The 14795-nt window shown below is 33.0% G+C and overlaps 1 protein-coding gene across 1 annotated transcript in view; it reads left to right on the plus strand.

Annotated features, from left to right (window-relative positions):
• Ccdc178 (coiled-coil domain containing 178) overlaps window positions 1-14795 on the plus strand; it is a 349129-nt gene that overhangs the window by 294753 nt on the left and 39581 nt on the right. The window contains exon 18 of the mRNA XM_076836870.2: window positions 6474-6551. Within this exon, the coding sequence (XP_076692985.1) occupies window positions 6474-6551 (78 nt within the window). The remainder of the gene's footprint in view (window positions 1-6473; window positions 6552-14795) is intronic.

Raw genomic sequence — 14795 nt, forward strand, 5'->3', positions numbered from 1 at the left:
ATTGCTTCCACTGTATTTATTCAGTAATCTTTGATTGAGAGCTTATTGATCTCACATCCCAAGTTGAACTGCTTTCTTCCAGAGCAAATGAACACTGGATTTTCCTGGAAGGCAAAGGGAAAACCAAAAACTTAGGTACCCTGAGCTGCAATTTAGCAATCTCGGTTTAGTCAGAGAGACCAAGTGCGGACAGCACCCACCACCCTACTGCTGGTGGTCTCATAGTGCTCAAACTTCACTCCCAGCCCCTGGGCTGTACCCTTGGGAATTTCCTTGATGTGATTCAAACCCTTCAGTGCAATAAAAGTATTTGCATGAAAAATTTAGTTGTTTTGAAATTAAAGCTCCCTTCAGAGTATCCAGTGGACTCTTTTCATTTACTTTCTGTGACTTCTCAAAACGTATGGAATAAATTAAGAAAGAAAAAAAACTGCCCAAAGAAAGCCCTGTCTAAAATTCTGTGACCCTAAATGTTGCAGAAAACAGGCTAAAAATGGAAAATGAGCTTTAAATGTTAAAAACAAGACCCTTATATTGAATAAAAGTTCCTGGGACACAGTTACCCAGATTTAATCATGCCAGTGGTTTCTTAAGTTCTACTCACTCAGCCCAAAAGGCACTCACAACAATACATGATATTCAGTAGTAAATTTTCAATATTGGTTCTAGGCCAATGTACAACAGTGATAAGTTTTTTTTAACTAGTATTTTTATACCTCTAAAATATTCACCTATAGGTGAATTATTATGCACACATGAAAATGGAGATCAAAGGAAAAATGAAACATGAATTTTTTTTGCACTGACTCAGGGCCTCAAATTTATACATGATTTGTTTAACTTCAGAAACCATCAGAGGATTGAGAACATGTAGATTTAGATTTTTATTTTGGAGAATACTGAAAGAAACAGAGATTAGATGCTATTCATGGCATGAAATTTGTTAATTTTTATAAGCAGAACATCTACTACTCCAGAGACTAAGGAAAATTCATCTTGAGTGTTATTCTTGTGCTTCTTTCTTAGAAGGAAAAAAATATTTGTCCAGGCACATGACATGCCTTTTTGCTGTTATCATCAAATTAAGAGGATATTTAGTTAGTTTGCATTATGAAACTGTTCACTCATTCAGGTTAGATGAGAGGGCTTAATGTTTAGGTGGTGTTCCTGGGCTATGAACAAGAATTTTATAGACACAAGGTCAACCATAAATTGACCAGGGCAGATCTTCCAGGACAGGTACTGTTATATCTTAACATTTGATGAATTATGCACTTACTTCTATCTTCTTGGTTTGGGGAAGTCACTTTCATTCTGGCTGTCTATGACTTTGTGCTAGTTCTTAACATTTGAGTCACTTTGTGCAATAACTCAAATGTTGCCTTCATTTGGCCTAATTTTATGTTTTGAAATCTTCTTCCTTGATGTTTTTGTTTTTGTTTGTTTTTCCTCTTTCTTGATGTTTTCCAAACCATCTGAGAATTCCCACCATTTCCTTTGGAAAGCCCTGTTCTTTATTAAGGGTCTGTTACATTATGTACTATTAATTCAGTTTAGCTTAATGATATTAATGACTGCTTTGTTGACTCTAACGTTACTTCCTAGTTGAAAATGCCTTACCTAAAAAATTGACACCAATTTTTAATTTTGTCTGTGTAAATACCCACACAGAGAAACATATACATATGCTCTAAGTGTGTGTAGTACAAAATGATGTTGTGATATATGTACACCTTGTGAAGTTATTACCTGAGCCAAGGAAATTGATATATACATCATCTCACATGGTTACCTATGTGTGTGTATGTGTGTGTGTTAAAATTACCTAAAATACACACATTAAAAATGTGCCACTGATATTTTAAACAGGATAATGTCATGAAAGGCCCATGTCAGAGAAAAAAAGTTTTAATAATTTATTGAAAAACTAAAAAAATAAAATTACTGTCTTATGGTAAAAATGGGTAAGTCACTTTTCAAAGTCACCAGAATAGTTTCTTCAAAGCCTTCTTTCTTTCAAGAAAATTTCTAAATCTTGGATGTGCAATCCTTTCCTGAGGTTCTGTGGTTGGATTCTATTCATCTTTATTAATCAAATTTTTAATATTTATTTTTTATGTGCCTGCAAACCATATTGAAGATAGAAACTAGTTGACTCACTGGATCTTTGGTACTTAACAGTCTCTCAATAAAAGTTTTCTTTATCAATAAATGATAATAGCGACATTGGCTTCTACCTAGCAATGTAAATATAAATAGCATTATGGGAGTGAGATGATATTTTCATGATGTTAAGTAAAATTAAAATGTAGCTCATTATCAATTGAGAAACAAATACCTTAGAGAAGATATACGTGTACACATGGTAGGAATTCATTCATTTAGACGGCATTCATTTGAAATTTGTAGCCATTGAGTAAAGACTGGGAAACTATATCTGCTCCATGAGGAATCATTTGTTAAGTAAATAACATAAATTTAGAAAAAGACTGGGTTAAGCTACTTTGGGAAACCAGCTATATTTTAGAGCATAAAATTCTTCAATTATTTGTATGTTTAATTCATTGCTATTGAAAAATGATTCTAACCTGATCATTATTCTCCTTTTGCTAGAGCTTCCACTTACAAGCAGTAATCATGGCTCCTTGAAATTTCAAAAGCATTTCCATGTCTACAAAAATATTGCATAACCCATTGTTCACTATTAAGGCTTTGTCTTCTCTTTTGGTCGCAGTTGATATATCACAGGCTCTCATGGTACTCAATTCTCACTACTATTAGAAAAGATAGCATGTTGTCCTTAATTATTTGTAACATACAGTCATAATTTTATGTAATTAATAAAAGAAGCCAGCATGCTAACTTTTCTAACTGTGATAGGAATCAAGGGTAAAGAGGGAGTGGAGGATCAAATAGAACAATACCTATAGCTAAAATTGATGGAACCTACTGAATGAATAGACAATGAAAGATGAGGATAAGGATGGTGCATATAGCTCCAGGGTTTTTGGCTAGGATGACAGAGTGAATGATGGCTCTCATTCTAAATCACAGGACAACAAGAAGAGAAAGTAGGTTGGATGAGACGGTTCCTGACCTAATGGATTCATCTTTGAGCTTTGATGAGGTCTCACTGGGTAGATAGGGAAAAGTCTCCAGTAGATAATGATAAAGACCACTCAGGCCTAATGGTGTTTTCATTGCAGATAAGAGTCTGGGAGACATCATTGTTTTACTAGTAGTTTGAGTTATGGAAGTGTATAAGGTCACTCATGGAGAACATGGTAAGAAGAGAATTAAAGGCCGATCCTTAGGAATCCCTGATATTTAGTAGTTAATAGGGAATAACCAGGAAATAAGACTGAAAAGGGAGCATTGAACAATAGTGGGAAACCAAGGACACAGCAAAGAAGGAAAGACTTTCAAGAATCAGTAGGTATAAATCATGATATGCTACAGGTGATCTTTCTATAGAGCCATTTCATTGGAAGGGTAGGAAATGTCTGAGTAGAAGGAGCTAATGAAAGAGAGAAGGAAAAAAAAGAGATTTTCAGTTTCCAATGTCTTACTGACAATTTTGTTTAGTCTCATTATACTATCATGTTTCTTACATGAGACAATTAGTTTCAAGTGACACTAACATCCAAACTCACAAATTATATGAGTACTACCATCAGAAACTTTTAGTGTATGGCAGACATCTATAGTTTCCTAATAGTGAATATTACTTCATTTATATTAGTCATTGGCACCAATGTTGTTTTCTGATTCTTTGTGTATACTGGGATTCAGATCATAATGTTTCCTCAAATAGCGGCATTATGGTTTGGATATGAGGTGTCTCCCAAAAGCTCATATGTTAGACAATGCAAATAGAATTTCCAGAGGTGGAATGATTAGGTTGTGAAAGCCTTAACCTACTCAGTGGATTAATCCAATGACCATGGGTTAAGTGGGTGATAAATGTAGGCAAGGAGGTATGGCTGGAAGAAGTGGGTCACTGGAGGCATGCCTTTGGGGTTTATATTTTGCCCCTGAGAAGATCTCTGTGCTTCCTTGTTGTCATGTCCTGAGCATGTTCTCTGCCACACCCTTCTATCTTTATGTTCTGACTCAACTTGAGACCAGGACAATGGAGTTAACCATTTGTGAACTGAGACCTCTAAAACCATGAGCCCCAAGTAAACTCCTCTTCGATGTTGTTCTTGTCAGGTCGTTTGGTCTCAGCAGCAAAAAAGCTGACCAGAACAGTTGGCACTCATGACCAATACATAAGACATTAACTTATATTTGCTCTACGTATCCTGGATTCAATTCTTTTACCCTGGTTCAAGCCAACAAATGGGTTGGTAAATTTTTAGCAACCATTCCATTTGCACTATTCCACAGAATGTCTTCTTCTTGCACTCCTTCTAGCCCTAGACCAATTCTAGGTCAGCAATAAAAAGTTAAGGCCAGAAAAAGAAAGGCTTTGTATTCTACATACAGTTCAGGCTTTTCTGATGCCTTGTTTCTTATAACCATAATCTAGTTCCTTTCTGAGCCCCTATTCTTCCACATTGTTTAATTGTGTCTTGGATTTTCTTCTCTCCTACAGCTGAAATTTCAGAAGCAGTTTAAAACAAATAATCTCAGAAGCATTTTTGTTTACTTATATCTAGAAAATTTTAAATTCTGGGGTTATTTTTAAATGAAATTTGATATTCTTAAAGTAGAAATATATGCTGCTTCTTACAAATTCAAAATAAGCTAGCAAGCACTATAATTATTTTTGATTTAATGTTTTTATTGTAAATTAATTTTAGGTAAATGTGATTATTAAAGTATCCCTTAATTTATTTGCACTGACACAAGTGGATCTCGGAAGACTATAAAGACATACTGTTGATAAATCATGAAAAATAATTATTCACCCACATCACAGAAATGAATAGCAAAAGAGAACTTATTTGGCCATGTTTAAAATCAAGAGATTTAATTACTTTCAGGCAAATGATTGATAAGCAGACAAGTAAGTGGATACCTTAAAAATATGTTTATCTCTAAAATATAGTGTCAGTATAAACTTCCATATTTCATTCTCTTTGTAAGCCCACTTTCAACTGTTTTTTGAACAATTATTCATTTGAGCAATGTTAGGTTTTTATTGTGAGGATAACTTTTATAATGTTCTTGGGATTTTGAGTGTGAAATTTAGTAATGTAAGTAAAATATCTAAATAATTGTCTTCACCTTTTTTTTGCTCAAACATCTATTAGGATGTAGTAATTTCATTCCAGAACTAAATAGCTATGAAACGTAGAAGGCTGTGAGTTTTGCAGCTTATCATTACTATTAAACATGTAGCAATATTAGATTAGTCATATGTTAATGCCATAGTATGCATTATAGTTATAAAGTATGCAAAATAAAATCACTTGTGTGTTTACATAAAGGGATAGACCTGATCATAAGCTTTTCAGTACAAAACTTAGCAGTATCTCTTATGAATCAGTTTCCTTTCTGTCATGTCATCAGAAGTTCAAATAGAGAATTTTGAAATATATTATACTTGACATAGTTTAAATAATGGAGTAGCTTTTTATTAATTTCCTTAGAGACCCATTCCAGATTTGGGAATGCATGTGAGTTTTGTTTTCACTTATAAGTATACCTCTCCACATTTGACAAAGGACCTTTCCAGAAACGAGCTACGTGATCTTTTAGCACCAGTCTGTGAAAGAAAATTGATAATAAAGAAATACCTCATTACTTTTGAGATTTTTATATTGTATATATGTAGCTTGGTAACTGAGTCCTATAAAAAGATGAGTATTAACTGAATTTGGTATATCTGTCATTGCCCCCTTGCCAAAAATCTGTGGAATAGTTTGTAATTGCCATTGTTTGGGTTATTACAAAAACCAGAACTGATAAGGCTTAGCTGTTTGCCTAGTGTGCTGCACTTCACATCACTCTGGTGAATTAAAATTGCATTCACATATCTTTGCTTATCAGGTTTATTTATCTGTCAGGGATTGAGAAAGGCAGTATGCTCTCAGTATGTGAAACCTTATAACAAGCGGGTTGGAATTGTAACAATTACTTTAATGTTATAGTGCAAATGAATGAATATATATATATATATATTCATTCATTTGCACTATAACAAATAATATATTTCTATTATCTATCTGTCTTCTAGCTAAAATTTATTCCTAGAGGAAAATACTGGGTTTTTTTCCAAAATGATCTTTGTCATATTTTGTCAAAGCTTTAAATATGATTTAATTGGATTACCTAAAGCACAAATGTAAAACTGCAGGAAATAGCATGTTTTCTTTTCCTTTGTCAAATATGTGTAATTCTTAGATCCAAATCTACAATAGGACTGTTTGCTTGACTGTGTTTATAGATAGACAGTACAAATAGACTGCATTAAAGTTTTAATTTTCTCCCAAAGTAAATACTCTTTATAATATTTCAACTCTTAGGCTGCAGGTTTCTCACCTACAAAGCTCCCAAGCTCCCTAACAGGCATATCTGATGAACTTTCAAATTTTCAGTTACCCGTGATGTGTTAATCCATGCATATATATGCATCTTTCAAAAATCCCGTGACCACTAAAAATAGTCATTGTCACAGACCACACAGACCCACTCCTATTCTGATGCTACTACACCAGGAGGTAATTTTGGTTTCGTAGATTTTAATTTGGGGGTTCAGATTTTAGGGTCACAGACAAATTGAGAGGAATGTTCAGAAATTTCCAATGTACCCTTTGTGTCCACCCTCAACCGTATACACATATGCACAACCTCTCACATCATTAGCTTCCCACACCAAAGTAGAACATTTGTTAAAATTAACAAACCTACGTTGACACATCACACTCACTCAAAGTCCATGGTTTACTATAGGGTTCACTCTTGTATATTCTATGGGCTTGGACAAATGTATAATGACATGTATCCATTACTGTGTATTCATACAGATATTTATACTGCCCTAAAAATCCTATATGCTCTCATAATTCATCCTAGGAAGTGATTTTGGAATTTGGAATTATTCTACACCTTTGTATCTGTCCAACATCTTGTATTAATAAAGTTTATTTATTATGGTAATTCTGTTGATTTCCTATTTCAATTTTGTGGCTAATGGATTTTTCATGTTATATGCAAAAAAAAAATTGTGTTCTTTTTAACCACCATCCACTTTTATTTAATTAAATATTTTTTTCATTCAAAAAACTATAAATGTGGTATTATTGAAAACCTGTCCTAGATAGTCAACTCTTGAACAATTATATATTGTTATCAGTCCCGTGGTGGGCAATCATTTTTCATTGGCAAAGACCTTTGAGTGCTGAACTATCTTCTCTGCTGTTTACTATGAACTTTGTATTCTAAGGGACTTCTGTGTTTTCAGTATTGACTGGTCTTTGTTTTCCACAAAAACAATTTATAGTTCATTTTCAGATAACTATACATATGGTATTTGTATTTTAATTAAAAGACTGTTGTTATGTCTGATTCTTATAAGCAGAAATTCATTATAAGGACACTTCTCATTTCCTTGAAATGTTCCCTTTCTGTTTTTCCAGGGTTCTTAAATTGCAAGAGCCAGTTAAATTATGTGCTTTGGGGAGTTAATTTTTGGCACCATATGTCTCTAAAAATGATTTAATTTTATCTAAAGTATGTTTCCAATGATATTTATGTTCTGTAATGCACAGAGACAATTTAAGAAATTTTAAAAGAAAAAACACACTAGCCTATTATTATTTCAACACAATAGCATTCATACAATGTGTGTATAAGCTTAAAATTTTGTTATTTAGATTAATATATTCTTCATAGAGCTCTGTGGTTGCCTTTTCAAACTATGAAATTCAGATTCCCATGAAAACATTTTATGTATGTTAATCTTTAATTCTGTATGAAATAATTTATGAAGGTACTACCCAGTAACTGTATTAATTGTGTGTATATGGAGGGGTAGACAGATGTATCAAAAATATTAGACAATTTATTAAGAATCTAGAAATTGGGGCCGGGGATGTGGCTCAAGAGGTAGCACGCTCGCCTGGCATGCGTGTGGCCGGGGTTCGATCCTCAGCACCACATACAAACAAAAATGTTGTGTCTGCCGAAAAACTAAAAAAATAAATTAAAAATTCTCTCTGTCAAAAAAAAAAAGAATCTAGAAATAGTAATTTTTTCCTTATTGTAAACTTAGTTAACATTTTGAACATTTATTGTAGGTAAAAATCACATTTAGTGCATACATAACAAACATCTTGTACAAAGAAGCCTGAGTTTATATGTTAGCAGATGGTCAAGTGTAATGGAACACTCTTTTAAAAACTAGATTACAATAAATTCTGTAAAAGAAAATAACCTCAAGCCACAAAATGTTGTGGGTGCCTTTTTGCAGAGGCCAGCTTGATTTAGGTTTCTCATGTTTTAATAAAAACACTAAATGTGCAGTAGGCTAGAGTATGTATGAATTATAAGTATATATGTGTATGATAAATTTCCTGTACCTTCATAATTTTGGTGAATCTGGACATTTGCTCTGTATATTTAAACATGTTTAGATGCACTGAACACCCTCTCTCAGATGCTTCCAAATATTTCCATTCTTTTTCCAACAAGTTAACCACTCATCTTCCATAAGTGTTTCTCATTGCATTTTCATTTTAATACAATTTTTACGTAGTCATCAAGTTAAAATATAAAGTATTTTTTCAGTTTTTTATTTCTATAGATGTAATACTATATGTAATACTTGCAATTTTAGTGTATCATTTTAAATGCCAGGGTTTGGGGTATAAATATACTACAATGTAGTTTTTCATGACTCCAGAGACAAGATTGTTTGTAAATCATGAGATTGTTTGTAAATTTTCACTATTGTAAGAGCTGCTGTAAATTAACATTATTTCATATGCTTCCTTTAGAACATAGTGGAAAGGTTTTCTAAAGTAGTCTTTCTCAGACTTCAGCACATATTAGAATCTACTGGAGATTTTGTTAAAATTCATTACTGGGCCCCAGAGTTTCTGGTTTGGTAGATATGAATGACACTATCTCTGACAAGTTCTGAAGTGGTACTGAACCTGATGGTTTGGGAACCACACTGAGACAACTGCTGATCCAAAGTGTGAAGACCCAGCTATATAGTTGCTGGATCAAAGGGACAGCACATTTTCAATATAAATGGCAAATTGCACTCAAAAGTCTGTGTCACACTGTATGCAAATTTGAACATTATATGAGTTTAATTTTCCTCTATATCTTTACTAATATTTCTGGTGGACAGACTTTTAAAAAATATTAGCCAATCTGATAAATATGAGGTATATATATTTGTACTCTTCTATTAGAGTTAACATGTTTCAAATATTTTTAAAAATGGTTCTTTTTCTGTGAATTGCCTGTTTGCATAATTTGACCATTTTTCTGGTGTGTTGATTGCATTTTTCTTATTGATTTGTAAGGGCTCTTTATATGTTAAAGAAATTCTTGCCAGCACTTCATTAGTAGTATTTTCTCTAAATCTGTGGTTTGTTTCTGTGTTCTAATTTAACTATTGTTAAGTTTTTGATAAGATTAACTTAATCAATTCCATTAGAATTTTAATATTTTATTTAAAAATTCTTCCCTTCCTCAAGATCATAAAATTACTTTCTTATATTTTCTACCCAAATTTTAAAATATGAACTTTCTTTATTTTAATCCATCCTGATTTTATGTTGGTATATATTATGAGCTAAGGATCTCACTTTATTTTATTTTGCATAGAGATAATTACACCATCCTTTCTACACTGATTTGTGATGCTATCTCTGTCATATATCAAATATCTATATTTTATGTACATGCATCTGTTACTGAGCTGTCTTTTATGTTCAAATGCTCTGTTTATGCATTTCAATGCTGATATTACTCTTAGTTCCTACAGCTTCAAGATGTTTTATATATTACATAGCAAATTCTTTGAGCTTGATCTCCTATTTCACAATAGTCTTAGCTATCCACAGTCCTTTGTTCTTCTCTATGAATTTTAGATCAACTTCCATGAAACGTGATGAGACTGTAGACAACTGTGTGCAAAGTGACATGTCCATGACACTCTTTTCTCACACATAAAAGCATTATACTCACATTTTTCATTCCTTACTTTATACATTTCAAAATATCTTCATAACTCTGTGCAAAGTCCTGCACATTTTTAAATAATTTAAACCTAGCTACCTAACCTTACATTTTTTTTTTTTTGCTACCTTACATTTTATTTTTTGGTCATGAATGGAATTTTTCCTGTAACAATTCAAAATTTGTTATGCTGACTTCTAAAAATGTTTTTTTTTTACAATTATTTTTCTTACAGTATTAGGAATTAAACCCAGAACCTCATGCATGATAGGCAAGTACTGTACCACTGAGCTATATATTCATCTCAAAATGGTACGCGTGCGTGTGTGTGTTTTAATGCTGATCTTATGTGCAGAAAAATGTCTACACTCTCATTATCTCCAATTGTTAATTTATAGATCCTCTTGAATTTTCCATAAGCACATTCATATAACTCTTTTACCTATACCTTTTTATTATATTTTCTTATTTCTTTGGCCAACATCTGTAATAAAATATTTAAGAGCAATATTGATTCCTAATATCCTCACTTTATTTTCCCTGTGTAAGAATATTTTTTAACTATCTGTAATAAAATATTTGGTGGAAATTTTTGATTTATGCTATTTACCAGGTTAAACCTGGTCTGTTCTATCTGTTTAGTAAGTCCCCCCCACTCCATGGGTAATATGTATTTTTATTTATTTATTTTTATTGATTTAAAAAAATAAATGACAGCGGAATGCATTACAATTCTTATTACACATATATAGGACAATTTTTCATATCTCTGGTTGTTTATAAAGTATGTTGACATCAATTTGTGTCTTCATACATGTAACTTTGGATAATGATGTCCATAACATTCCACCATTCTTGCTAATCCCCTGCCCCCTCTCTTTCCCTCACACCCCTCTACCCTATCTAGAGTTCATCTGTTCCTCCCATGCTCGCCCTCCTTACCCCACTATGAGTCAGCCTCCTTATATCAGAGAAAACATTTGGCATTTGTTTTTATCTGTTTAGTAAGTTTTAAGAAATATTTATCTAGTGACCACTGTCTGCAGATGTGTGACATTTGGGCTTTAACCATACCCACTTGTCTAAAATAGTTGTTGTCATAGCCAACTATTAGATCTTGCATCCTGTCCATCATCTTCAGTATTTTACACTGTTTGTTGGTTTTGATTATCTATTGTCTCTGATGTGTGTGTGTGTGTGTGTGTGTGTGTGTGTGTGTGTGTTTGTGTGTGTGTGTGTGTGTGTGTTTGACTTACTAGGCACTGGTTGTTGTCTTAAAGAAGGCCTTCAATTCTTCCCTTTCTTGTTTCTTCCTTTTCAAGGTTATTAGTTGTAGATTTCTTTCCCTAAAACTCAATTTTTTATTGGCCTTTTTTCTTTTTCATTTGGTCCTCAAAGAAATTCTCTACTTAAATGACTTTCATTAATACTCACAGATGGATAAATTTAAGGTCTTGGTGGCTCCCCTAAGCTAGAATGCAGGCTACTGAACATAGACTTAGGACACAAAGATGCTGTTCATCATTTAAGTGGAAAACATTTCCATTCAGCTTTCTTTGTTTACACAGGTTAAAGAGCTCCCACTTGTAAAAATTTCCTGCACTTTAAAGAATTCCTCTAAAATATACCTATTAGATGACTTTTATTGTATGTGTGGCTAATATCATATTAATTTTTTATTTTCTCATGATAGACTGATCTACATTCAAAGAGTAGTTCCAAGTATCCTAGAGTCCTGTGATAGGGAAGTGAGTCTATTGAGAGCTAAGCTAGGCCTACGTAATCACAGCCTTGAACTAAAACGAGCACTCCAAAAAAAGTATTTTGCTGTGAGGAACTATTTTATGAGATATCCGATTCCACTCAGTAAGGTTAAAAGAGTTCTTCCTACAGTCACTCTCTTGAAATCTATTATTTCTGGCTGAAACCTATGAACTTTTATTGTCTTGCTAGTCTATTATCCAATTTTTGAACAGAGTGGGTCCCTACTTACTTTTGTCTTGAGCATTCTGTCACAATAATCTCCAAACATAATGTATGTGGATAAAATTTTGCCATGCATTTCTTGCTGATATCTGACAGGGGTAGACAGGCATTCATTTTGCATTAAAATCTGTTTTTAAGGATGCTCTGTGGCCCAGGATCTGCAGGCCTTTTGCTTCTGAATGTCTTTGTGACTACTCTTAATCTAGAGGTAACTGCTAAAAATCAGAGGGAGACAAAGGAAAGCCATTGTAAACTCAGATTGATGTGTGTGGTATCATAATTAAGAATTTGAACTTTAAGTTAGAAGAATATAAACTAAAGGTGGTTAAACTCTTCAAAATACAGATTTCTCCACTGCAAACTGGGTTTGTTTTTACTTTTTTTAAAAAAGAATCTATGTCAGTAAGTTCAACAAGCCCACAGTGAATACAATCAACCTGTGAACTGTGCTATGTAAATGAATCACATTGAGTAGAACTGAAAAAGTTGGAGGATTTTTTGTCCATGTTAAGAAAGTCACATATGGGGCTGGGGTTGTAGCTCAGTGGTAGAGAGCTTGCCTAGCACGTGTGAGGCACTGAGTTTTAGATCCTCAGCACTACATAAAAATAAATAAACAAAATAAAGGTATTGTGTCCATCTACAACTAAAAAATATTTTTAAAAAATAAAGTAGCATATATACATATCCACTTTATTCAGAATGTTTAACTTAGACCATGACCTTCCATGTCAGTATATAAAGAACTAAATAGCAATATATTTTAAAATATGTTTCTAGGTATAATTTTCATGTATCAGATACTTGACAAGCAAAGATGATTTCCTGATAATTTTATTTTATTACCAAATAAACTTTTCTCTACCCTATCCCCAACCTAGCACTTTTAAAGAACAAAATCTTTAAGCTTTCTAGTCATATTTTAATATGAGATAAAGTATAGAGTCGCAAAGTTTTTTTTCAACATGTGTATGAGATTATTCTCAAGAATGTCTATCATGATTGCTTTTCTTCTGTTGTTATTTAGTTACCCCTTGATGGCAGCTTCTTTACCCATTCCCACAGTTTAAGACTAAAGTAATTTATAATTTAAATAGAGGTCTGTAATGCACCTTATTAGTAAGACAAATTTAATTAATATTATTTAATCACTGAAGCATGCTTCAGGTAATAGAGGACCACCACTCTATTCCTATGTGTTATTTTCTAACTCCTATACCCTCTGCCTCTGTTACATTAAGTGAAGTTTTAATATGATCTCATGTATTTGTGAACATTTCTAATGAGTTAAATTTTTCAAATGTCATAATGAGTATATCAGGATACAACATACTGTCCATTTTGGCCTATATTACAGAGAAAAAGTAAAAATAAAAAGCTTGCCAGGATTTCTCTTTGAAAGCAATGCAATAATCTTTAATAGCCTACATTATCTTAAAAAAAAAAACACCCATAAGCTTATTCTAGATAATGTAGTTCAACATTTAGTAAGTTGAAAGACCTATGTTTTTCATGGGTATTTTTGGTCCTAAATTAAACCAATTAACCAAAAATAGAGGCTTCATCTTTCTATGACCTGAACATAAATATATATGTGTCAGTCAGCTTTTCATCACCATGACCAAAATCCCTGACAAGAACAATTTAAAGGAGAAAAAGTTTTTCTGGGGCTCATAGTATCAGAGGTTCAGTCTGAAGTCGGTGGAATCCTTTACTCTGGGCCTGAGAGGAAGCAGAACATCATGGTGGAAGGACATGGTGGAAGAAAGGTGCTCAGCTCATGGTAGCTACCCCCCAAAAGAGGAGAGAAAGTAGAAAGTCAGGGACAAAAACAACTCCCCAGAGCATGACTCCCTGTGACCTACTTCCTCCAGACACACCCCACCTGTTCACGGTTACAAGCTAGTAATTCATCCAATTATTAATCACTATTGAGGTTAGAGCTCTCATAATCTACTCATTTCACCTCTGAACATTCCTGCAGCCCTGCCTGAGCTATTCAGGGGGACATCTCATACCCACATCCTAACACATGTTTTGGTTATAATAATGAATACTTGAAGATAATGATGATAAACAATTCACATGCAGTGCCAAGTGGTTAAAATAATTATATTTAAATGAGCTGTTTTATTGAAATATAGGTACAGAAGATTTCTCAAATCCATACATTGACGGTTGAAGTTTTACAAAGAATCCCACACACATAACCCAGATCACAACCCAGAACATAACATAAAGTTAGTGTATTCTTAAGATGTTTTTAGTCAAATAACAAAAGATTTCTATGAACCTTGTTGGATATGAAGTGTTTGGTGAATTTTCTTAATTTTTACATTCTGAAAAATATGCCAAGCAATTATCTACAGTTTTCAGTAACAGAATATATTAAATTAAAATGTTAGGTGTTTTAAAAATTTGTTTTTATAGTTAATTTTATTAAGTTTATTCCATTGAAAATGACCTTATTGTAGTAATTCTGTATGGTATTGCTAAGCTAGTTGTTAAAGAGCAAAAAGTGCATTGATTTGGTTACACTTCCACAGTTTTTGGTTTTTACATTGAATTTCAGAGAGAGAGAGAGAGAGAGAGAGAGAGAGAGAGCACATTGTGTGGGGGAACTCTTTCTTTCACTATAGAGATCCAGTATGAAACATTCCATTGCT

This window comes from Callospermophilus lateralis, chromosome 17 (assembly GCF_048772815.1).
Source record: "Callospermophilus lateralis isolate mCalLat2 chromosome 17, mCalLat2.hap1, whole genome shotgun sequence".
Classification (NCBI taxonomy): domain Eukaryota; kingdom Metazoa; phylum Chordata; class Mammalia; order Rodentia; family Sciuridae; genus Callospermophilus; species Callospermophilus lateralis.